The following is a 24,417-nucleotide window of genomic DNA, read 5'->3' as shown; positions in this document are numbered from 1 at the left end:
AGATCAGAAGCTGGGGGAAGCCACGTGGCCTGCTCAGGCCACAGGCTCTCCATGCTTTGGGACCCAGGGACCTGGCTGTCTGTCCAGCAGCCCTCTATGTCCTTCTCCCTGAGCCAGGCTGCCTCTGCAAGGCCATGGTCTCCCCAGGCAGGGAGGGAGCACGGGCCCTGCTCTACCCTTCCCCCGACGCTGCCCCGGCGCTGGCAGAAGATCGCTCTTCCCTGCCTCTGCGACCCCTGGGTTGGAGAAGCTCTGTGCCCATGATGATTATTGTGGTGGGGGGAGGGCATGCCTCTACTTTCCCCTCCCTTATGCACACCCCTGGGTGCAAGCTGACTGCAGCAGGGAGTGGCTGAAGATGAACCCTGCCCTGGGATCTAGTTGTTCTTAAACTTCTGTCAGGAATTCACTTTGTTGGTGGTACATCCCCAGCTTCACAACAGTCTCTAGACTCTTTAGTCTGCCAGACTCCCTCGGCCTCTCGCTCTTCCTCCTGGATAAGCCACGTGGCTTCACCCCCTGCTTAACCTGGAGCCCTCGGCCTGCAGCGCTCCGACTTCACACTGTGAGCTCTGTTCAGTGAGGCCAACTGAGACACTCCTGGTAGAGACTCACACACGCTTCAGGGACAAACACACCTGAGCAAGCGTTTGCAGAGACCCTCAAAGAGCGTTGTCAAAACAGTCGGGTGGAGTAGTCAACTGGACACTGCATAGGAAGTTGTTAGGTTATCCTAGAGAAATGAAGGTTCAAGCATAGATCATTCTGGTCAGCCCAGAGCCCAGACAAGCAGTAGCGAACCTCCTTGTTCGAGCTCTGTCTGTCTCTCCGTCTGACCTCCTTGGTCAGACTCCAGGTCAGAGCCCCGACTCCTTCCAGCAGCCAGTTCTCATCCCCAGCCTCACACCTCTCCAGTTCTTTACTGAGCTGGGGAATGTTGCTCAAGCTTCCCTATTTAGAAGTGGGGAAAGCCCTCTGAGTCGTTACTTGCTAGATGTCAGTGTCCTGGTTTCTGGATTTGCCGTTATCTTCTTTGATGCTCCATCGATATGGGGAGGGGATTAAAGCCCAGACAGCAAATGGCTCAGTGAAAGAGCAATAGTGTGTTGGACGTGAGCAAAGAGTCTCTCTGTGTGTGAAGGGGCCTGTCTACACTGGCAATTCTTAGCGCAGTAACTTGCTGGCTCAGGGGTGTGAAAAATCACCCTCCCTCCCTCGAGCGCAGCAAGTTTGAGCGCTGTAAAGCCCCAGTGTAGACAGGCTCTGAGCGTCGACCTGGTTGACCAGGAGTGCTGGGAGATCTCTCTCCCCAGCGCTCGCGGGTGACCCCACAGGCAGTGCTTTGCTGTCTAGTGCAGACAGAGCCAAATGCTTCAGAACCACTGCGCGCCTCCGGAGGGAATTCTGCTGAGACCAGCGGGCTCTCACCTTGGCGTGGAGTTCTGGGGGATGGTGCGTTTAAGCACACGGGAGTCTGGAGGGTCAGCTCTACACCAGGGGGTTAGGCAGCGGGTTTCACACCTCAGATAGGGGGAGAGTCCCCAAAGAATGTGCCTAGGGACCCCGAGACTGGAGCAGTGGATGGGCTCTGTTCCGGTCCCAGAGGCTTGAATTATCTGGGGATCCTGGGACTCGGATGGTTTGGTTCCCCTTACTGCAGTCCGGTGGCACCTCACTAGGTCTGGGATACAGACTCACACACCAGTAAACAGAAACCTTCTCAGTGCCCAGCATCCAAACCCCCTTAACTCTGACCAGGTGGGTTCTGGAGACAGGAATGGAGAGGTCTCCCCCTCAGGGCTGCCACATCCCTTTGCCTTGGGCTGAGGGGGGCTCTTTCCTGGATGCTCCTCCCTGTTCCTGGATAAGAGTCTCTCCCTCCAGGGCTGCCACCTCCTCCTCCCTTTGCCTTGGGGTGGGAAGGTTTCTATTAATGGTTCTCCCTGGGCTGGGGAGAGGTTGTCTCCTGTTCCACGTCTTCCACCATTCTCTGAAGCCAGGATAGAACAGCTGGTGGCTTTAACCAGAGACACCTGTGGCCAGGAGCTCCCCCGATTCTGCTGCTGGGAATGTGGCAGCCCCGGCGGGGGGAGCAGGGAGATGCAGCAGGGGAGGAGGCAGAAAAGCAGCAAGATAGACCGGAGAACCCAAGGGGACTGTCTGTGACTCCATGTTCAGGCTGTTCTGGGGCTTGAAAGGTTCACATTTGATACCTAGCATGGGGTTTGTAACTCTTTGCCCTGAGGTTGGTACTCACATTCATAAGCTACTCTAGACAGTGGAGTCGAACCTGGGTCTCCCACGTGCCAGCTGAGTGCTCTAACCATGGGGGTAAAAGTTTTAAGGCTGGTGACATCACAAAACCCGCCTCCACCTTCTCCCCACCCCCACACTCACATTTTGTGTGGAGCGAGGCAGGTGCCTGACTCATTTAGGGTGACCAGACAACAAGTGTAAAAAATCGGGATGGGGGTGGAGGGTAATAGGTGCCTTTATAAGAAAAAGCCCCCAAAATCTGGACTGTCCCTATAAAATCGGGACATCTGGTCACCCAAACCTCATTCCAGCAAAAAACGCCTCAGGTGCCAGAACCACCGACCATCAGGCGCTGGGTTCCCGTCTGTGGGCGGCTGAGCAGAGACCAACGCCCCCCTGCAGCCCCGATTTAGGCACCTGTCAGTGAGAGGGGGCAGGGCTTAGGACACCCCTCCCCCCTTGTCAGCATCTCCCCTTCTCTAGCGTAGATGGCTCCCTGCCGAGTGAGCTGGCTTTTGTGAATCGCACTGTAAGGTGCCTCTGATGCCCACGCATTGTCTAGGGGGTTCAGGCACCTGACTCAGCTTTGCAGAATGTGATTTTCTGGTTGCCAACAAATTAGGCCCTGTGACGCTCAGCATTGCAACACCAAGTCCCTTCATGGATTGTCCCCTGTGCAACCAGTGACCTCTCCGCAGAGCACAGCTGAGCAATTCCACATTGACATGGGTGTGGACAGGAGAGAGACAGAGCACAGGCTGGTTAGTGACACATCCCAGTAAACCTCAAACTCTCCTCCTAGAAGCGCGATATTCCCTGTGGGGGCTGGGGGGACACAACCAAGTCAGGCAGCAAATCCCACGGCTCTGCCCCCGACAACTGAAGCTGGGACAGTAAAGTGGAACAAACAAAAAGAATTCTTTGTAATGTTTTATTTACAGTAATTACTAAAGGTGGTAAGTAAAGGGAGCTGAGAAGGAGCCTTAATAACCACAGCATGGCAAGGAGATCCCCAGCTACTGAGAACAGTTTTCTTAATGGCACTAAAATAGCAACAATGGCCAGGAATCAATATAGGGAATTAATGACTTACAGTCTCACTTCCAGTCACGTGTCATAAATCTCACTCTTCCCTTTCCTTTCATACTCTCCTTTTCTGTTCATTTTTCTAACCCTCCCTTCTGATCCCTGTTTATTTTCCTGTGTTTCTCCCACTCTCCTCCCCTCCCTGTTACAGATCAGCCCCCATGGCTGCTCCATTCCTCCCCGCACCCGCAATTTTATCCCTTCCCCTCTTGCTGCCCTGAGGCTGGTTCCCCTGTCAGGATAGTTTCCTGTCACTCTTCTGATTTATATTTTCCACCATTTCTCCTGGACTCTCCCTTTCTTCTTCTTTTATTTTCATTTAAATTTTCCTTCGTGCTTCTTCTAATTCCCTCTGGTTAAACCCGCCCTGTCCCTGCCTCCCCCAGTGCTGCCAACCTCAGGAGTTCAAAAAAATCATGATACTGACTGATGATTTTTTCAAGGTTATATCATGGTTTTTCCATCAATCTGCACCCCTTACCCATTCCACCCCCCACCCTCACCCCTTGCCATGTGTGTGGGACCATGACAGTGCAATCAGTTGTCCTGAACTGACTTGGGCCCCTGCGGCAGGAGCTCTGGCTGGGAGACCCCATGAGATCCAATCCCACAGATCTGCACAAACCGCTCCCTGCTGCTGCTTCTCCCCAGCCCCCCAGCCCCTGATTGATTCATGCTGGGTCCCTGCCCAGCCCCCACCCACCTCTGCCTGTCCCCAGCCCTGCTGTTAGTTCTGCCCCCTGCCCAGCCCCCGCCTCTGCCCCTCAGGGCCCCTCTGCCCCTCCTGCAGCCCCAGGGGGCTTCCCCCTCCCCCACCCCTTCCCACACCTGGGGCTGCAGGGAGGGAGGGGGAGGAGCTTCCAGGGGTCATATAGATGAGGAGCCAGGGGCTGGGTCGATGGGAGTCCTCCAAGCTCATAGAGTCTGGGGTGTGTGAGGCTAGACAGGCTGATTTCAAGTTCCCCCCTCCGCTGTGGGTCTCAGGGACACAGTCTGAGCCGGGATCCCGGCGACACCCCGAGCCAGGGGCGGATTCTCTCCCCAGGGACGGAGCCCGGCGGGAAAGTGAAGATCGGGGCCTCGTCACCAGCATCGATAAATGTCACCTGCCCCCGGTCACAGTCCAGACAAACCCGGATCCTGCTGGGGGCCCGGCGCCGGGGCAGGGGGGTCACAGGGGAGGTGAGAGCCCAGAACTGATCCCCGCACCTCTGCAGAGCCCAGATCCCCCCCTTAGGGCTACGGCTGATCCCTCCCTTCCTCCCCACAGACTCTCTGGCCACCCCCACAGCCCAGTATCGCCCACCCCGCACCTCCACTTCCCAGCAATGTCTCCCCGCGGTGAATCCCTCACAGCCCAGCACACAGGGCTCAGTGTCAAATCTCTCAGGGGTGTCGAGCAGTCGCTGCTGCGTGTCTCCACATCTCACACTTTTCCCACCCTCAGACAGGACGAGGTCGAGATGAGCCGTGTCTGGATCCAGAGTCACGTTCGCTGGGGAGAGAGAATCAGAGCGTCAGGGGCAGAGCTCGGCCCTGTGGGAGGCTGGGGCCATTTCTCACACTCCCCAGCAGCCCCATCCTGGCTGGGACAGGCCTGGATCCCAGGGAGCTGCCTCTGACCTGGGCACCTGAGACTGAGCAGGGATGTCACTGCACTTCCTCAGTCTCTGTAATTTCATTAATTTCCCATTTGCTTGCATAAGCGTCAGCTCCCAGCTACCCCTGTTGATTCTGCTCCATTCCCAGCAGGAGAGACACACCAAGAAAGGTTTTAGTGGGGAGGGAGCAGAAGAAGCAGGTACAGTTTTGAAGCCCAGAGGAAATCTCCCTCCTCTAATGCAGTCTCCAATCTCAGGACTGGGAAGAGAGAGGAAGATGCAGCATTGGGGAAGAGCTGATTAACACCAGAGAGTAGGAGGTGGCATTGGGTGAGGTAGCCCCATCCCCAGCCCAGAGAGAAGGGATGTGTCAGTCCTCAGGGCATTGAGCTCTGTTCAGGTGCTGCTCAGGGAGAGTTTCAGAGTAACAGCCGTGTTAGTCTGTATTCGCAAAAAGAAAAGGAGTACTTGTGGCACCTTAGAGACTAATCAATTTATTAGAGCATGAGCTTTCGTGAGCTACAGCTCACTTCAGTGAGGTGTAGCTCACGAAAGCTCATGCTCTAATAAATTGGTTAGTCTCTAAGGTGCCACAAGTACTCCTTTTCTCAGGGAGAGTGTTTCTGTTCATTAGCATGGGCATGAACTCAGCACTCAGGTTGGTGTCAGGATTATTTGTGTGATGTCAGCTTGGGATCTGCCCAGGTGTTCCGGCACCTTGGCAGAAGTTAGGGAGGGGGGGTACTAGGTCCCACCACCTGTGGCCCTGCCCTCTCCCTGGCCCTGCCCCTCTCTTCATCTTCCCTCCGAGGCCCTGCCCCTGGCCAGGATGGGAGCCTTGGCCACTATGGAGAGCCCCTGACCCTCCACCTTCCCGTGTCCACTCTCCGGCGTGCACCACCCAAGGCAGGTGGCGGGTCCAGGGGGAAGAGGAGCAGGGGTGGGGCCACTGAGAGGGACAAGCACCAGGAAGAAGCTGCACTACACAGGGCGGAGTTGATCAGCCGCCCCTCCATGAAACACAGCGAATGGTGCGATTCTCCACGCCTGCCCAAGGCTTGCAGTTTGGGGGGCCAACACAGCCCCCTGCCCCCAAACTATGCCCATGTTGAAAAGAGGGTGAGCTTGGCCCCCTGGCCCCCCATGTTCCAGTGCCCCTGGATCTCCTCACTGTGAACAGGTTATTTTTAGGGCTGTGTGCGCCACAGCCACTGGTGATTTGGTTGGTAACTTTCGTTCCAATCTCATGAAGATGTTTTCACTGGAATTTTCTCGGAATTTAAAGACAATCTCCAGCTGCAAACTCACCCTGTCTGTGTGCTCCTAGGGATTCCAGTGCAGACGGCAGAGTGTCTGGAGGCGGAAAGGAGAAAAGAGACGAGATTTCAGACTTTCATATCTATAACAGCGTCCCCACTCTGAACGCATAGGACTGAGTTTTCATCATGACAGAGAAACAGATCGAGAGGCCCAGAGACACACTCAGGCATTTCATAGAAACTAACTGAAACCTTCTACTTCCTCTCTCATTCAGAGATCGCCCAGCAATGGAACCAACGTCCTTTCAGCCTCACAACCATCCCAGGACACACAATCTGTAAGAGAGATTTACTTTTCCCCTCCTCATCCCCTCCCACCCTTCCAACTCCAGTAGGCTTGTCTCATTCACTCACTGCCTTTTGTCATAACCTAGACCCAGATCATAAAAATAATATGTCTGATGGGAGGATGAGTGTCTGTGTGTGTCCCACCTCTACACCGCTTACCGCATGTCTCTCCCCTGTCTGTGTCCCTTACATGGGAGATCCCCCACAGTGTCACAGGATGTGGGAAGCAGAGAAGGGGCGTCTCTCAGTGGAGCAGGGTTTCCCATCGCCTCACTGTGACCAGGGCACCCCTCTCCGGGCAGGGGTGATGCCAGGCTCGATGGGAACCTCCTCTGTCTCCTGACCAGGACAAAGGGACAAGCTCTGGCTCTGAGTCTGTTGTGAGCAGGGGCCAGGGTGGAACAAATTCTTTGGGGGGAGGCGGGACTCACCCCTGGTGGCTCCCAGAAGTGGCTTCCCACTGTCCCTCATCCCTGCTGCTCCTGGGAAGCTAGGCTGAGGGGGCAGCTGGGGGAGGGGTAGCAATGAGGGGCTGGAGCTCGGCTGAGGGGGGCTGTGCAGTGGGGTGAGGCACTGAAGGGCTGGAGCCAGGCTGAGGGGGGCTGTGCATCCAGCCACAGAGAAGTTAACAAAGTCCAATACCCTCTGTGTGGAGACAAGAGTGAAAGTGGCGTGTGCATAATCAGTGGTCATAAACCAATCAGAGAAGTGAACAATAACATGAAAATAACTTGAACAAAAGAAGCCCTGCCAATGATGTGTTCATGCATGTGTAGTGTGTGACCTATATAATGACAGGTTTCAGAGTAACAGCCGTGTTAGTCTGTATACGCAAAAAGAAAAGGAGGACTTGTGGCACCTTAGAGACTAACCAATTTATTTGAGCATGAGCTACAGCTCACTTCATCGGATGCATACTGTGGAAAACTGCACAAGACATTATATAGACAGAGACCATGAAACAATACCTCCTCCCACCCCACTCTCCTGCTGGTAATAGCTTATCTAAAGTGATCATCAAGTTGGGCCATTTCCAGCACAAATCCAGATTTTCTCACCCCCCCCACCCCCCTCCAAAAACCACACACACAAACTCACTCTCCTGCTGGTAATAGCTTATCCAAAGTGACTACCCTCCCTACAATGTGCATGATAATCAAGGTGGGCCATTTCCAGCACAAATCCAGGTTTTCTCACCTTCCGCCCCCCCACACACAAACTCACTCTCCTGCTGGTAATAGCTTATCCAAAGTGACCACTAGGGAGGGTGGTCACTTTGGATAAGCTATTACCAGCAGGAGAGTGAGTTTGTGTGTGTGGTTTTTGGAGGGGGGTGGGGGGGTGAGAAAACCTGGATTTGTGCTGGAAATGGCCCACCTTGATTATCATGCACATTGTAAAGAGAGTGGTCACTTTGGATGGGCTATTACCAGCAGGAGAGTGAGTTTGTGTGTGTGGGGGGGGGGGGGGGGGGGCGGGGCGGAGGGTGAGAAAACCTGGATTTGTGCTGGAAATGGCCCAACTTGATGATCACTTTAGATAAGCTATTACCAGCAGGAGAGTGGGGTGGGAGGAGGTATTGTTTCATGGTCTCTGTCTATATAATGTCTTGTGCAGTTTTCCACAGTATGCATCCGATGAAGTGAGCTGTAGCTCACGAAAGCTCATGCTCAAATAAATTGGTTAGTCTCTAAGGTGCCACAAGTACTCCTTTTCTTTTGACCTATATAAGGTACTTAATATGCATACCACTCAAAGGTGATTGGAGAAGAACTAGTAAATATTCAATTTGGAGGTGTCTAATATTCCAGACATTGTATGGGGTAATTAGAGCTTCCTTGGAGAAATCCCCCATGACCCACCCATGCCCCGGGAGAAGGGAGCTACCAGAACTTCTTTCTATATGCAATGGCTGGTAGCAAATATCCAACGGTTGGTGATGGGGCACGAGTTGGGGAGGGCTCTGAGTTAGAGAGAAATCTTTCCCAGGTGTCTGGCTGTTGGGTCTTGCTGAAATGCTCAGTGTCCAGCTGACCACCATATTTGGGATAGGGAAGGAATTTTCCACCAAATCAAATTGCCAGAGACTCTGGGGTTGATTTTTGCCTTCCTCTGCCATATGGGGCACGTCTCATTTACCGATGTTAAACTGGAAGAAATAGTGGATTCTCTGTAACTTGAAGTCTTTAAATCATTATATGAGGGCTTCAGTAATTCAGCCAGAGTTTATGGGTAAATTGCAGAAGTGGGTGGGGAGGTTCTGTGGCCTGCAATGTGCAGGAGGTCAGAGTAGATGGATCATGATGGTCCCTTCTGACCTTAAAGTCTATGAGTCATTTCTTACTTTGTAACTGTCATTGAAAAGCATGCTTCTGGTGCAAAGAAAGGTTTGAATTAATCAGCCTGAGTGTCTTGGAGCCAAATGTCTGGCCTTCTCACCCAACAATTAAATACAAGCATCCTCTAAGTGTGAACCAATTGACCAGCACCATTCTCTTCCCACAGTCTCAGAGGCTCTTCCCAATTTCCATTCCTAGATCCCTTCTAGGTACCTTTGAACTTCCTCAGAGTCTCCATTAGCACAATAGTTTTCTGGGAGAAATTGCTGACATGCTCTTCCAGTTCAGGAGAAATCTCCTCTGGCTGCTGGAACTTCCCCTTCTCACACCTGGAGAGAAACAATTTCCCATGATTATATTTCATTGTGTGACTCATGATAAGTTCTGGCTAGTGAGTCGCTGCTCTAATATGCCTGGAGTTCGAATTCCTCGACTTCTCCCTGCCTCAGAGCAGGTGCAACACAGCCCATGGCCGTACAACCTTCCCTTCTAAGGACTCCTTAATATTCTTCAACTCTGGTCTGGTGAGATCAGCTCTGGGGACAAAAGGGGAATTGAGTCTCCATGGCCAATTCACTCCTTGGCCTCCATGCTCCGAGGGACAGGAGGTTCTATGTAAAGTGCTGTAGAAATCTGTCCACTAGGAACTAAACTGAGACACCAACTCCCCCGTCCCCAGCTCATTCCACACAGGTCCCCAAACAGTCCTCATCCTGGGAAAGACTCAGGTGGGAAAGACTCTTGACCACTGCTGCCTTGGGCTGAATGGTAAGCAGGGCCCCAGTAGTGACAGGCCCATATTCCATCCCCGCAATCCTGAGGCAGCCGCTCCCCCAGGGATGTGACATCTCGAGGAAAAACTTGAGGTCAGTCTTTTCCACTGAATGGAGAATTCCAGAGTCTTCTGTACCAGGGTGAGAACCTCAGGATGAAGTTTATCTGAGAGATTTGTTTCCAAAATCCCCACACATGTTACTGTGGAGATGTAGTGCTAACATTATCTCCATGCTCTTCCCCAGCATTGCCAAGTATGTGTGGGAGTGAGAGAGAGCCACGTACCTACTCAAGGTGCTTCTGACATCCTAGAGGGGAGAGAGAGGAGAGAGAGATTAAAAAAAATCTCAGTACCACCTGACACACACTTGGGATTCCAGGAAAGGGATTTTGCAAATACAGGTAAAATGAGCCCTGCCTTGGCCCCGGGGCCATGGTTTCACTGAGTTAATGGGGCTTTTCCAGCTCTAATATCAATGTGTCTGTGAGTCTGCAAAGAACAATAGTCATTCACATTTCAGCAATGCACACACTGAGTTACACTCAGATCTCTGACTGCTGGACCCCGGTGCCCGTACTTCAGGAGCTGACCTGTCCCTGTGTTGGGATTTGGGATGTTTCTAGCTCAGTCTCACCTGTAGGAATTCACTTGCTGGCTTCTGACACTTCCCCTCCATCTCACTTATGAGCTGACTGAGACGGGAAATCCCCTCTGAGAGTTTGGTGATATTTTCATTCTGTATCTTCACAATCTCCTTGTCCAGCTTTTCCAGCTGGGCCACCAGGAGTCGCTCTTGTTCCTCAAGGAGCTGCCGCAGTTGCTGAAATTCAGACACAATCTTCTGCCTCTCGGTTTCTCTCTGTTTCTAGAAGAAATAAGGAAAGGGCTGGTCAGGAACATGGATGGAGCCTGATGACCTTTCATACAGTCTTACAAGAGAGAGTCTCTTTACAATCTCTAACACATCTGTGTAGAGACCAGGACATGAGCCGTCAGGCCTAGTGCTCAGAGCTGCAGTCAGAAGTCAGGAACTACAGCCGAAGTCAGAGCTGGAGTCAAAGTCAGGATCTCACCAAGGGTTGGGGCTACAGTCGAGCTCAGAAGTCACGCCAAAGGCTGAGCCAGAATCAGTGTCTGGAGTCACACGGGGGATCAGGACTGGAGTTGGAGTCAGGCAGCCACGCGAAGGGTCAAGCCAAAGTCAGACAGCAGTACTGCAGGTCAAACCTGAGTCAGGAACAACTCCAGGGCCAAGCCAGAGTCAGGGTCCAGTCCAGCAGCAGATCGGGAGTTCACTCAGTTGTTTGGACAACTTCCCGTGACTCCTGCTGGCGTAATTCATGCAGCCGAACGTCTGCTCCAATCAGGAGCTTCGTAGGCAGATCCGCTGGTGGGCCAGAGTTCCACTAGCCCCTCCCCCGCTGGCTCTGGAGAGCGGTCGGGTTGTAATGAGAGTCTCTGTGGACTGAGGTTCAAAACCCACCATTCTTCACATCCTGACACTTGACTATACACTGTGATCACAAAGGAGGGGATTTTCTTACAGCTTCCCATTTGGGCCGAATCTCTCTGCAAGGGCTGTCTCCATGTCTACTGGGATATAGTCAGTGTGTTTTGGGAGAAATTTTGTGAAAACCAAAAGGGGTAGTAATTAACTCATTACTTAAAATGCATCTTAGATCCTGCAGAAGACGCTGTTGTCCTTCTCCAGGGAGAGAACATTTGTGATATGCGCACGCACACGCACACACATACACAGTATCCCATGATCATGGAGAAACACACACAAGGCCACAGAGAAATCTACCAATAAACATCCCACCCAGCTCCATGTCCCAGCAGGCGAAGAACAGGCACCGACCAGATACTCCTGGCTTTTCTTCTCTCCAGTCACTTTCAGTCCCAGCAGCTTTTCTCTCTCTTCCCTCAGAGTCTGCAAATGGGCTTGTATTTTTTCCTGACAAACAGAAATGATTTGGTGGGTTTATTTTCAGGGTTGTAGGGGGTGAATGAGGTGTTTTTCCACCCAAAATTCTACATAACAGTCAGTCTTCCGAGATTGACTAGGTGGGTAAGGCAATACCTTCTCCTGTCCCAGCTCCTGTTGGTAAAAGAGTTACACACAACTCAGCTCTGGGGAACATACTCTTTCCCAGGCCTGAAGAAGAGCTCTGTGTAAGCTTGAAAGCTTGTCGTTCACCACAGAAGCTGCCATGAGCAGAAATTTCTTCACCTACCTTGTCTTTCTAATAGCCCAGAACCAATACAGTTACAACAATATTGTGTACAACAGTGGGTCTTTCTCGAGGTAGGACATCAGAGACACCAAGGAAATGAAACCTTATTTATGGAAATCCTTATTTATGGATTCTGGCAGATTTCAAAGGGCTGCCTGGTGGGACTAACGGAACCACGTTGGCTGGTCCTTGCCCACGAACACACGAGAACAGGTCAGACTGGCACTGGTCCGCACGGCCCAGGGGTTAGTTTTGCTGAAGATAAGTCTGATCCCAGTGGCATGTGGCATGGACCTGCACTGACTGGAGCCCTTGTGGGTGTGGACTGAAGGTGCTCGGGGTCCCACACCGTGTTCAGCCCAGTGATCTCCTCTAGTGCAGGCCAGCAGCATCTGAGTTTAATCCTCATGGAGCAGGACAGGAATTCATAATCCCAGTGGGAAACCTCCTCTCCCTGCCGGGCCTAGGACTTGTATCAAGGAGTCTTTTCCTCCTACTCTTTGCACTTCATCACTACTCAGTGCTGCTGAAAGGGGCAGAGTAGCTAGTGGTTAGAGCACTGAAGTGGGCCTTGGAAAACCAGGTTTTTATATCCAGCTCTGCCACTGATCTGCTGAGTCACCTTGGACAAGTCACTTCCCCTCACTGTGCCTCAGTTTCCCCTCCCACCCTTTGTCTGTCTTGTCCAGTTAGACTGTAAATGGCTCGGGGCAGGGATTGTCTCTCACTGGGTTTTGTGCAAGGCCCCCACAATCGAGGTCAGATCTCATCTGGGGTCTCTAGAGGATGCAAATAACAATAAACACTGTCATACAAGCAGTAACACCAGCCACAGCTTGTAACTCCCCGAATGAAGGCTACACACAGCTGAATGACAGGGTTACACCATTAAGTTGTCATTAACATTCAAAGTTATTACACATTAGACTGGGCAGCAACTCCCTACCTTGTACTCCTGGGCAGCTTCCTGTATGGGAACCACCCTGTGAGCGCGGTGAGCCCGGGACTCTCTGCAGATCACACAGATGGGGGTTTGATCCTCTTCACAGAACAGTTTCAGAGCCTCCTGGTGTTCCTCACACACCCCACCCCCTTCTGCTCCCTTCGCTGCCTGGAATCTCAGCCGCTTGGCGATTTCTACGACATTTGCCAGCTGCCTGTTGGTCCTGAGGTTTCTCTGTTGCACAGTTTCTCTGCACTGAGGGCAGGAGGCGGCTGTGTCGGGTCCCTCCCAGCACTGGGCAATGCAGGCACGGCAGAAATTGTGCCCACACTCCAGAGTGACAGGGTGTGTGAAATACTCCAGACAGACGGGACATGTCGCTTCCTCCTGGAGACTTTCCAAGGGGCTCTCTGCAGCCATGGCTCCCTCTGGGCAGTGGGACAGGGTAAGTTTCAGTTTCCTGAGTTCACGCTATGCCCCACCTGCAGCAGCAACTGGGTGTTTCCTTGCCTGAAAGTGACTCAGGCTGTTTGCTGAGCAGGAAGGACCCAACCAATTTCACCCCTGGAGGCTTTGGTGAAAAACTGTATCAATTCTGGGGGGATCAGACAATATTTTGGTCAGATCAGAACTATTTAATGACACGAGACACTGAGATTCAAAAAGTTGAAGCTTTAGAACTGTTAAAATTGTTTGTGAGGAGCTAAATCTCCTCCCTCCCCCAGCAGCTCCCCCAGGGCAATGACCCAGAGCCTCCCCCACCACCACAGGGACCGAGGCTGAGAGTCCATCTGATGGCGGCTCAGGGGCCTGTGGAATATGCTGGGATCTCAGCCTGGCCCTAGGGGGGCAGGTGACCCTGTCACACAACCACACCCAGCAAGGCCTGCTCCCATTTTCTGCCTGTTTGTCCGTCCCAGCAGAGAGACCAGGGACTGCAGGGAGACCAAGCTCCTGTCCCGCAGGTGAGGGCTGGGGCCCAATGGCCGAGGGCAGCCGGTGTGAGGGGAGCTCGCACGAGGGGCCTTCAGGGTACGTGGTGTGGGATAAACAGAGACCTCTCAGGCCACTTGCCCATTGCGACTGCAGGAGGGGATTTGGGGACAGACGGAGGAGGCCTGGGGCAGTCTGGGAAGCCGCCATCGGGGACATGGAGAGGGAATTCAGCTGTGGCGGGGAAGCCGTGCTGCGCAGAGATGCTGCTGCGGATGCAGCTAGTTACCTGGGTCCAGCGTTGCAGCAGTTTAACAACGTGGTTACTAGACATTGCAGCTCAGCTGAGTGAAGTGCTGCCCTTTTGCTGGTCTCCGCGTGGCTTGAGGTTTGCGAGCATCATTCAAACACCTTTCCCCTGCTGCTGTCTCAGGTACCCGGGTCTTCACTCAGCATTGCAGAGCAGAGCAGATTCAGTGCTTTGGTACAGGGTTACGGAAAGGAAAAAGACTGGCATGGTACATATAGTACCTGTAATTTCTCTCCCCTGGCTGTCGGATGTACCGTGTGCAGCTGGTTACTTCGAGACATTCAGTCAGACAGCTGGGGTGGCATTTTTGTGCTCTGCCCTTTTCTCAGTAAAGGGTGGCTGTAACTTTCCCCACTCCGATCCCTTTAGCATCAATGGGATGCTGAGACCTTTCAAGATCGGGACACTGAATCGTAAGGTTTTCGGGCCTGCTCAGAGCTCAGCACCATGGGGCCCTTGTTCTCCATAGACTATAATGCGAAGAGACACACAGGCATTGTATAGATGGGGAAACTGAGGCAGGGAGTGGGCTGGTTCAATGGCCTCCCTATTCAGTGGCTACAAGGGCCAATGCAGACCTTAGCAGCACCTAGGCAAGTCCTAAGCTCCAGCCAGAGCTGCATCCCTGCTTTAATGGTCCTAAGGGGTTTTGCCAGGGTGCAGAGTGTAAGAGGTGCAGCTTCACTCTGGCCACACCCCTCTGTCCCTTTCCACCCCTTCCTCCTCCAGCCTGTCCATGCCCCAACCCCACTCCCTCCCGCCCCTCCCAGGAGCACTCCCTGTGCCTGCAGCAGCTGGGGAGGAGACACAAACAGCCACGCTAGCCGGCACAGGAGCCAGAGCACAAAGCTGGGCTCGGTCCAAATGTCAAGAATGTCTTTCGATTTAAGGTCCAAATTTGGGGACTGAGCTAAGTGCTGAGGGGCTGGTTCTCCAAGGGGCTGGGCACCGGCAGCGCCCACTGACTCCGGCTGCAGCTGAGTATGCGGGTGGAACACGCGCCCTGAAGTCCTGTATTCCGAGGAGATAAACCGAGACACCCCAAAATCAGGCCACTGCTGTAAATTTAGGCCTCATCAACTTCTCCATTAACAGCAGGACGTGGGCTAAGTCTCATTGTAAGTCGCTGTTTATACTTGGTCATTGCTCGGTCCCATGATTGGAAGCAACAGACGTGCTGACCCCAGGGGTGCTCCGGAGCTCAAACACCCACAGAACGAATATGAGGGGAGGTCAGCACCCACCAGCCACAGCTGTTCTGCGGGGCTGCCAATGAGCTGTTTGGTGGCTGGGGGAGGTGCCTGGGGGAGGGCGGAGAGCAGCGAGCTGAAGATTGGCTGTGGCTTTGATGGAGGGCTTGGAGCAGGGGCGGGAAGAGGCAGCCAGAGGGCAACGCCTTAGGGGAGGAGGCGGAGTGGGTCAGAAGAGGCGGAGCTAGGGCAGGGCCTCAGGGGAGGGGCATAGTGGGGGTGTGGCCTCCGGGCAGAGCGGGGGTAGTACACCCCCAGGGAAAAATAAAAGTCAGCCTCTATGCTCCCACTGCCTGCCGGGGGTGGGGGCGTTATTTGAACCAGAGTCCCCCACTTCTCAGGAGAGTGCGCTAACCACTAAGCTGGTGTTTTGCAAACTGGAGGGTTCTGACACAAAAGTGGATTGCAAGACTTTTGTAGGGGGGGTCATGAGATCACAAAAAATATTATAACCACTGGTATGAGTGGAACATGGAGGTCATGGATTTTTCGATTTTATTTGACCTCTTTGACTTTATCTCCCCACAACAGGGCTTCATCTTCAACCTCACAACGTGGCTCCAGATGTCAGCCCCACACGGCGGGGCTCAGGCTTCAGCTGCTTTGCATATCCAGGATTGGAAGGGCTGCAGGAACAGCAAGTGATGGGGGAATTTCTCACTGAACTGAAGGCACATTCTCAGGAAAGCCCAAGGGCTTCCAATGATATGATCTGTCCTATGGATGCAAGCGTCTATCAGTTATCCCTGGAGTCTGTCCATGTCCCTGCCCTGCTCTGCTCTCTCCCTGGTCGTATGTCACAGGCAGAGACAGAAGCTGAAAGGCAGAAACTTGTGTCTTACTTTCAGCAACTGCACCATGTCCTGGAGGAACAAGAGCGACTCCTACTGGCCCAGCTGGAAGAGCTGGATCCAGAGACTGCAGAAAGAATTGAAAAGACAAAGCAAATTTTGCAGGAAGTACCCTGTGCCTGTGAGCTGCTCATGGAGGGGCGTGTGTGTGTATGATCACAACCCGGAGAACTTGGAGGATGCTGATGTGGCGAGTAGACGTTGAAGCAAAACACTCCACTCTGGGCTTTTCTCTATCAGTGAACACAAATGGTGGTAGAAGCCAAGCACTTTTAGAGAAGCTTTTTACCAGGGAGACGTATCTTGGGAATCCTTCGTCAAGTGGCCTCCAATTTGGCCCCCAGCCTGACCCTGCTCCTCCGCAGGGCACACCAAATCTCCAGGCAAGCCGAGGGACTTTGTGGATCTCAGTGCACTTACAATAGTCAAGTTTTAAAGAGAAAGCTGGTCTCATCCATAACTCTCGTCATCGCGGTGGTGCACTACAATAAGGAAGGTGATGTGACAGGACCCCCACATCCTCCTCCAGCCATGGGGTGTGCAGCTAAGCAGGTGTCTACCTCTGTGCAGGGAGGCCTTAGCACTGCCCCTGTCACTGGCATCTCCCATTGGCTAGCTTAGGTGGCTTCCCCACTACAGTGCTGGCTTTTCTGGATCACAGTCTAAGGGTGAGTTTACACTGCATCTCTGGGAGAGGCAGTTGTTAGATCGACAGAGGAATTCTTCCCTTGACCTATCTGCGTCTACATCAGGGGTTAGATCGGCCTAACTACGTCACACAGGGTGTGAAAGTTTTCACAGCGCTGAGCACAGCACCTAGGCCAACCTATGTGGTAGGTAAAGACCAGGCCTCAGGAAGAATAAGGGTATGTTTACACTACAGTCACTACTACAGCAGAGCTACAGCGGTGTCGCTGAAGGGCCGTCGTGTAGGTGCATCCTGCATCGAGGGAAGTGGTGTTTCCATCATTGTAGTTAATCCCCCTTTCTGAGAGGCCGTCGCCAGGTCACCGGCAGAATTCCATTGTCTCCACCAGGGGTTAGGTCCATCTCGCTGTGGCACTCAAGGCACAATGCTTCACAGCCCGGGGGGACTTCACTACGTTGATCTAAAAAGAAAAGGAGGACTTGTGGCACCTTAGAGACTAACCAATTTATTTGAGCATAAGCTTTCGTGAGCTACACCTCACTTCATCGGGTGCACTCAGTGGAAAATACAGTGGGGAGATTTATATACACAGAGAACATGAAAAAATGGGTGTTACCATACATATTGTAAGGAGAGTGATCACTTAAGATGCGCTATTACCAGCAGGAGAGCGGGAGGAGGGCGGGGGTAGAAAACCTTTTGTGGTGATTATCAAGGTGGGCCATTTCCAGCAGTTGACAAGAATGTCTGAGGAACAGTGGGGGCTGGGGGGTGGGGGAAATAAACATGGTGAAATAGTTTTACTTTGTGTAATGACCCATCCACTCCCAGTTTCTATTCAAGCCTAAGTTAATTGTATCCAGTTTGTAAATTAATTCCAATTCAGCAGTCTCTCGTTGGAGTCTGTTTTTGAAGTCTTTTTGTTGTAATATTGCGACTTTTAGGTCTGTAATCGAATGACCAGAGATATTGAAGTGTTCTCCGACTGGTTTATGAATGTTATAATTCTTGACATCTGATTTGTGTCCATTTACTCTTTTACGTAGAGACTGTCCAGTTTGACCAATGTACATGGCAGAGGGGCATTGCTGGCACATGATGGCATATATCACATTGGTAGATGTGCAGGTGAACGAGCCTCTGATAGTGCGGCTGATCTGATTAGGCCTATGATGGTGTCCCCTGAATAGATATGTGGACACAGTTGGCAACGGGCTTTGTTGCCAGGATAGGTTCCTGGGTTAGTGGTTCTGTTGTGTGGTGTGTGGTTGCTGGTGAGTGTTTGCTTCAGGTTGGGGGCTGTCTGTAAGCAAGGACTTGCCTGTCTCCCAAGATTTGTGAGAGTGATGGGTCGTCCTTCAGGATAGGTTGTCGATCCTTGATGATGCGTTGGAGAGGTTTTAGTTGGGGGCTGAAGGTGATGGCTAGTGGCGTTCTGTTATTTTCTTTGTTGGGCCTGTCCTGTAGTAGGTGACTTCCGGGTACTCTTTTGGCTCTGTCAATTTGTTTCTTCAGTTCAGCAGGTGGGTATTGTAGTTGTAAGAATGCTTGATAGAGATCTTGTAGGTGTTTGTCTCTGTCTGAGGGGTTGGAGCAAATGCGATTGTATCGTAGAGCTTGGCTGTAGACAATGGATCCTGTGGTGTGATCTGGGTGAAAGCTGGGGGCATGTAGGTAGGAATAGCGGTCAGTAGGTTTCCAGTATAGGGTGGTGTTTATGTGACCATCGCTAATTAGCACCGTAGTGTCCAGGAAGTGGATCTCTTGTGTGGACTGGTCCAGGCTGAGGTTGATGGTGGGATGGAAATTGTTGAAATCATGGTGGAATTCCTCAAGTGCTTCTTTTCCATGGATCCAGATGATGAAGATGTCACCAATATAGCGCAAGTAGAGTAGGGGCATTAGGGGACGAGAGCTGAGGAAGCGTTGTTCTAAGTCATCCATAAAAATGTTGGCATACTGTGGGACCATGGGGGTACCCATAGCAGTGCCGCTGATTTGAAGGTATACATTGTCCCCAAATGTGAAATAGTTATGGGTGAGGACAAAATCACAAAGTTCAGCCACCAGGTTTGCCGTGACATTATCGGGGATACTGTTCCTGATGGTTAATCTAAGTGTTGTGTAGAGCGGGCCTAAGAGGGGTTTCCCTGGAGCTAGCAGGAAACACAGGGGCTGAGGGATGCTTGGTGTGTGTGCGGTAGAAAGTCAAAAGAAGCAGTCGTGAGTGTGAATCTGGCAGGAAACAGAGCGAGGGCTTGCTTCAGGGACAGGGAGCCCTGGAAAGGCAGACGTGCATTTCCCAGTTAGGAAACTGCCGGCTGCTGTTTGTTTCTATCCTGTTCAGGGCACAGGAATTTGTGGACATTGTTAATTATAAAGAAATACCTGACTACTATATTCAATTTCTCCTGCCAATGGAAGAACCTAGCGGGTCCCAAATGCTGGCTCACGGCTCAGGTCAAAGGAGCGATGGTGCAACCCGGGTCAGAATCTAGAGCTGTGGCGGCAAATGCGTTGGTGGGAAACATTTGCGGGGAGCTCCAGCAGCAAAGAGCCTGTGCGGAGGGGCAGATTGCTGCTCATTGTGGACTTGAGCGTGTCCAGCCGTGTGTGCGGAGCAGTCCCCGTTGTCCCTGCTCTCCAAGCTGACACGCCTCTCCCCAGGGTCAGACAAAACCCAAACATGGGTCCCTGGCTCGTATTTCCCCCCAGCAGAACCAGCCCACACAGTGCTGATGAGTTCAGTATTGGTCCAAGGAGAATGACTGGAAGAGACTGGTGCAGCTGGAATGGGGCAGGGGCAGGGCTGGATGAACACAAGGGCTTTAGGGTCTGCAGCCCAGGACCACAGACTAAGGGGCCCCCCGCAAAAAGATCTCCGGGTCGCCAAAACTTCAGATCTTTTGCGGGGCCCCTTTAGCCCTGGGCCCCTGACTGTAGCCACTAAAGCCCCTGCGTTCTGGCCCCTGCCTGGGGAGGCGGGGCTGGTTCTGCACGCTGCACGGGGGCGTTGCCTGTAGGCAAGTGCAGGGCAGCGAGTGGAGCCACCTGGCCCCCACTTCCCAAGGCTGCAGCCAGGGATGTCTGGGTTGTGCTGGCAGCTTCAGAGTCAATCGGGGAGGAGCAGCGCGGGGCCAGGGAAGGCAAGGTGCCTGCCAGTTCTGCTGTGCCCCCAAACAGGACCTGCCCTAGACAAGCGCCCCGCACTCCAACCTCTGCCCCAGCCCTAGCCCTAAGCCCCCTCTCACACCCTAACTCCCTCCCAGACCACTGCAAGCATGGAGCCCGTACAGCTGTACGCTGCTGTTGTGAGCATTGCAAACACCTCACACGTTATCCTGCAGTATGTGCAGAGCCGAGCCAGGAGCCACCGGCATGAGGAAGGACGTGAGGAGGCCACGCACACAGACGTGCTGGAAGCCATGTGTAATGATGCTGGTTTTGGTGGGACACAACTGAGAGTATTAATTCAGGGCAAATTGCTTAGAGCAGGGCAGTTACAGCCCAAGGCTGGGTTTGGTTTTTTTTGCACACCAAGGGAAACCAAACCAGCCAAACAGAGAAGACTTTGATTCTACCCCACTGGCTAACCAGAAGTCATACAAGGCGCAATTCCCTTAGACACTCCTGTTTCCCAGTATCACCACCAGTGCCACTCGTTATGGGGATGAATGGTTATGAAAACCAATAGCCCAGTAAAAGAAAAAAGGTTCTCTCGATCCCAAAGGACCAAGCCCCAGACCCAGGAACATATACCAGATCTTACCCACAGATCACACTGTTGCCAATCCTTTAGAGTCTAACATCTAAAGGTTTATTCATAAAAGGAAAAAGATATAGCTGACAGCTAGAATTGGTTAAATGGAATCAATGACACACAGTGATGGCAAAGTTCTTGGTTCAGGCTTGTAGCAGTTGTAGAATAAACTGCACGTTCAAATCAAGTCTCTGGAGTGCATCCACAGCTGGGGTGAGTCATTCAGTCCTTTGTTCAGAGCTTCAGTTTGTAACAAAGTCCCTCCAGAGCTCAGAAGCAGGACTGAAGACAAGATGGAGGAGATGCAGAAGCCTTTTATAGGCTCTTGCCATATGGAAGGACATCCCTCCGTTCCTACTGTGGAAATCACAGCAGCAAGATGGAGTCTGGAGTCACATGGGCAAGCCACATGTCCATGCATGACTCAGTTCTTTGTAGGCCGATGCCATTGTTTACATGTTAGTTTGAATGTTCCCAGGAAAGCTCAGATGTGGATTGGTATCTCCCAAAGTCCATTGTCAGTTCAGTGTTTTTTGACTGAGCACTTATTGAGAACAGTTCTTTCTCAAGAAGCTGACCAAATGCTTTACTGAGGCTACTTATAATCAAAACACACTGAGATACAAGTACATAGCCAATAAACATGACTTCAACAACAAAAATGATACACACATACAGACAGCATAATCATAATCAGCAAATCATAACCTCTTTATAGACACCTCACACGACAACCTTTGTACAATATTTGCTGCAAATGTATAACCGTGGTTGCAACAATGATCTATATGGTCCCAGTTTATGTCAATAGCTTCACACCATGGAATGTAGCAATTGGCATATGCTGGCGGCATTTGGGCATGTTGACACAGTGTAATGCCGATTCTGGTCCTGGGAAACAAGCACAGACTTGTGGGACCACATAGTTATGCAGGTATGGGATGATGACCAGTGGATTCAAAACTTTCACATGCGTAAGGTCACTTTCATGGAACTTTGCAAATTGCTTTCACCCAACCTGAAGTGCAGCAATACCAAAATGAGACCTGCTTTGACGGTAAAGAAGCGAGTGGCGATAGCCCTTTGGAAGCTTGCAACACCAGACAGTCAGGACTCAATTTGGAGTGGGTAAATCTACCGTGGGGGCTGCTGTGATCCAAGTAGCCAGGGTAATCAATACCCTTCTGCTAAGAAGGGTAGTGACTCTGGGAAACGTGCAGGACATAGTGGATGGCTTTGTCGCAGTGCGGTTCCCTAATTGTGGTGGGACGATAGACGGAATGCATATTCCTATCTTGGCACAAGACCAGCTTACCAAAGAGTCCATAAACCACAAGGGGTACTTCTCAATGGTGTTGCAGGCAGTGGTGGACCACAAGGGCCGTTTCACCAACATCAATGTGGGATGGTCGGGAAAGGTGCATGACGCATGCATCTTTAGGAACTCCGGTCTCTTCGGAAAGCTGGAAGAAGGAACTTTCTTCCCAGACTGGAAAATTACCATTGGTGATGTTGACATGCCAAGAGTTATCCTTGAAGGCCCAACCTACCCCTTGCTCCCATGGCTCATGAAGCCATACACAGGCAGCCTGGACAGCAGTAAGGAGCAGTTCAACTATAGGCTGAGCAAGTGCAGAAAGGTGGTAGAATGTGCCTTTGGACATTTAAAAGCTTGCTGGCGCTGTTTGCTGACTAGGTTAGACCTCAGCACAACCAACATTCCCATTGTTATTGCTGCTTGCTGTCTGGTCCATAATATCTGTGAGAGTAAGGGGGAGACGTTTATGGTGGGGTGGGAGATTGAGTTAAATAGCCTCATGTCCGATTTTGAACAGCCAGACACCAGGGCGGTTAGAAGAGCACAGACGGGCGTGCTGTTCATCAGAGAGCTTTGAAAACCAGTTTCATGACTGGCCAGGCTATGGTGTGACAGTTGTATGTGTTTCTCCTTGATGCAAACCCACCCCCCTTTGTTGATTTTAATTGCTTGTAAGCCAACCACCCTCCCCACTTCGTAACCATGCATTCTTTATTAATTAAAAAAAGTGAGATAACGGACAAGGTAGCCCGGGTGGGTTGGGGTGGGATGGGGAGGAGGAAAGGACAAGGCCACATTGCTTATTGTAGCCACACAAAAATCAAAACTGTTTGAATGACAGCCTTCTGTTGCTTGGGCCATCCTCTGGAGTGGAGTGCCTGGAGCCTCCCCCGCGCCCACATTCTTGGGAGTCTGGGTGAGGAGGATATGGAACTTGGGGAGGAGGGCATGCCATTGTACAATGCATTTATTGGGAGTCGGTGCTCTTCTTGGCTTTCCTGCATCTCCAACAGATGCTTCATCATGTCCGTTTGGTACCCCAAAAGACGCTTTATCATGTCTGTTTGCTCCCCCATTAGTCTCAGCATCATATCCTGCCTCCGCTCTTCGTGGTCACTTAATGCTTTCCTGGCCTCTGCCACTGAATGCCTCCATGCATTAAGCTGTGCCCTATCAGTGCAGGAGGACTGCATGAGCTCGGAAAACATGTCATTGTGAGTGGGGTTTTTTTGCCTTCTAATCTGTGATAACCTCAGGGACGGAGATGATAGGGAGAGCCTAGAAACATTTGCACATGGGGGGAGATAAAATGGGAGAGTAAAATTGAAGATGATACATTTCTGAGAAGAAAAGGGAGACTCTTTCACAGTGAATCAAGCAATTCACAGCAGACAGCACATGTGCTTTAGGTACTAGGTCACATTTTGCCTTTTATATTGAGTACCTGCCGGTATGGTGACACATCACAAACAGCTGGGCAACAGCATTCGGTTTCCAGACAGCCATGGTAAGCCTTTTGGTACACGGGGTTGTCTTCTTACGCCTTCATCACATGTGAGAATGGTTTCAAACTCCAGTGCCCTCCTTTCCCAGAGCAAGCAATGGGTTGGGTTTCACATTTAAAAGGAGGGGCTGCGGTTTTTGGGTGGATGTGCAGTATACACCTTCCCCCAACCCACCACATGGCTATTCTCAGGGATGATCCCTTTTAGCCAAGTGCAAACAGCCCAGCATGAACAGGGTCCTTTTACTGTTCCCTTACAAAAATTCCCCTATTTCAACCAGGTGACCAAGAATGATATCACTCTCCTGAGGCTAGCACAGAAAGATATAGACTGAATGTTGCTTGAAGGCAACCAAAACCCAGGACCATTTGCTGCCATGCTTTGTGCTGCAATGATTCCAGACTACTTGCTGCTGGCTTGGCATGGTGAAGTGTCCTACCGTGGAGGACGAAATAAGGCAGCCCTCCCCAGAAACCTTCTGCAAAGACTTTCAGAGTACCTCCAGAAGAGCTTCATGGAGATGTCCCTGGAGGATTCCTGCTCCATCCCCAGACATGTGAACAGACTTTTCCAGTAGCTGTAGTGGCCGCAAATGCATCCCAATTCTTCAGGGCAAATCAAACATTAAACACTCTTGCTTTTAAACCCTGTACTGTAGTTACAAATGTGCACTCACAAGAGCTGCCTTCTCCAGCTTCAGGGTCGGGGATCCCGCCTTGGGAGGGTATTGGTTCCAGGATGATGAAAAGGTCCTGGCTGCCGGGGAGAACGGATTCACCGCTTGCCTGCTGTGCATTCTCCTCTTCCTCCTCCTCTTCCTCATCCACAAAATCCTCCTCCCTGTTGCGTGAGACTCCCCCCTTGCAGGTGTCCACGGACAGTGGTGGGGTAGTGGTAGGGTCTCCCCCTAGAATGCCATGCAGCTGATCATAGAAGCAGCATGTATGGGGCTCTGACCTGGACCGACCGTTTGCCTCCCTTCTCTTTTGGTCGGCTT

The 24,417-nt window shown here is 51.8% G+C and overlaps 1 protein-coding gene and 1 long non-coding RNA gene across 2 annotated transcripts in view; both read right to left on the bottom strand.

The window, feature by feature from the left end:
- Positions 1 to 3,176: 3,176 nt before the first annotated feature.
- Positions 3,177 to 24,417, bottom strand: part of LOC102945778 — a 73,353-nt gene continuing 52,112 nt past the window's right edge. Inside the window, exon 14 of the mRNA XM_037914892.2 lies at positions 3,177 to 4,837. Within this exon, the coding sequence (XP_037770820.2) occupies positions 4,323 to 4,837 (515 nt within the window). The 3' untranslated portion in view covers positions 3,177 to 4,322. The remainder of the gene's footprint in view (positions 4,838 to 24,417) is intronic.
- Positions 6,650 to 9,073, bottom strand: LOC122462864. Its single transcript, XR_006285741.1, has 2 exons — positions 8,274 to 9,073; positions 6,650 to 7,334 (listed from the first exon to the last, which is right to left on the bottom strand). It is a non-coding gene; the product is annotated as an uncharacterized LOC122462864 (long non-coding RNA).

The sequence above is a fragment of the Chelonia mydas genome, chromosome 14 (genome assembly GCF_015237465.2).
Source record: "Chelonia mydas isolate rCheMyd1 chromosome 14, rCheMyd1.pri.v2, whole genome shotgun sequence".
Taxonomy (NCBI): domain Eukaryota; kingdom Metazoa; phylum Chordata; order Testudines; family Cheloniidae; genus Chelonia; species Chelonia mydas.
The sequence above is the reverse complement of the archived record's forward strand: the minus strand, read 5'-3'. Positions and strand labels throughout refer to the sequence as shown.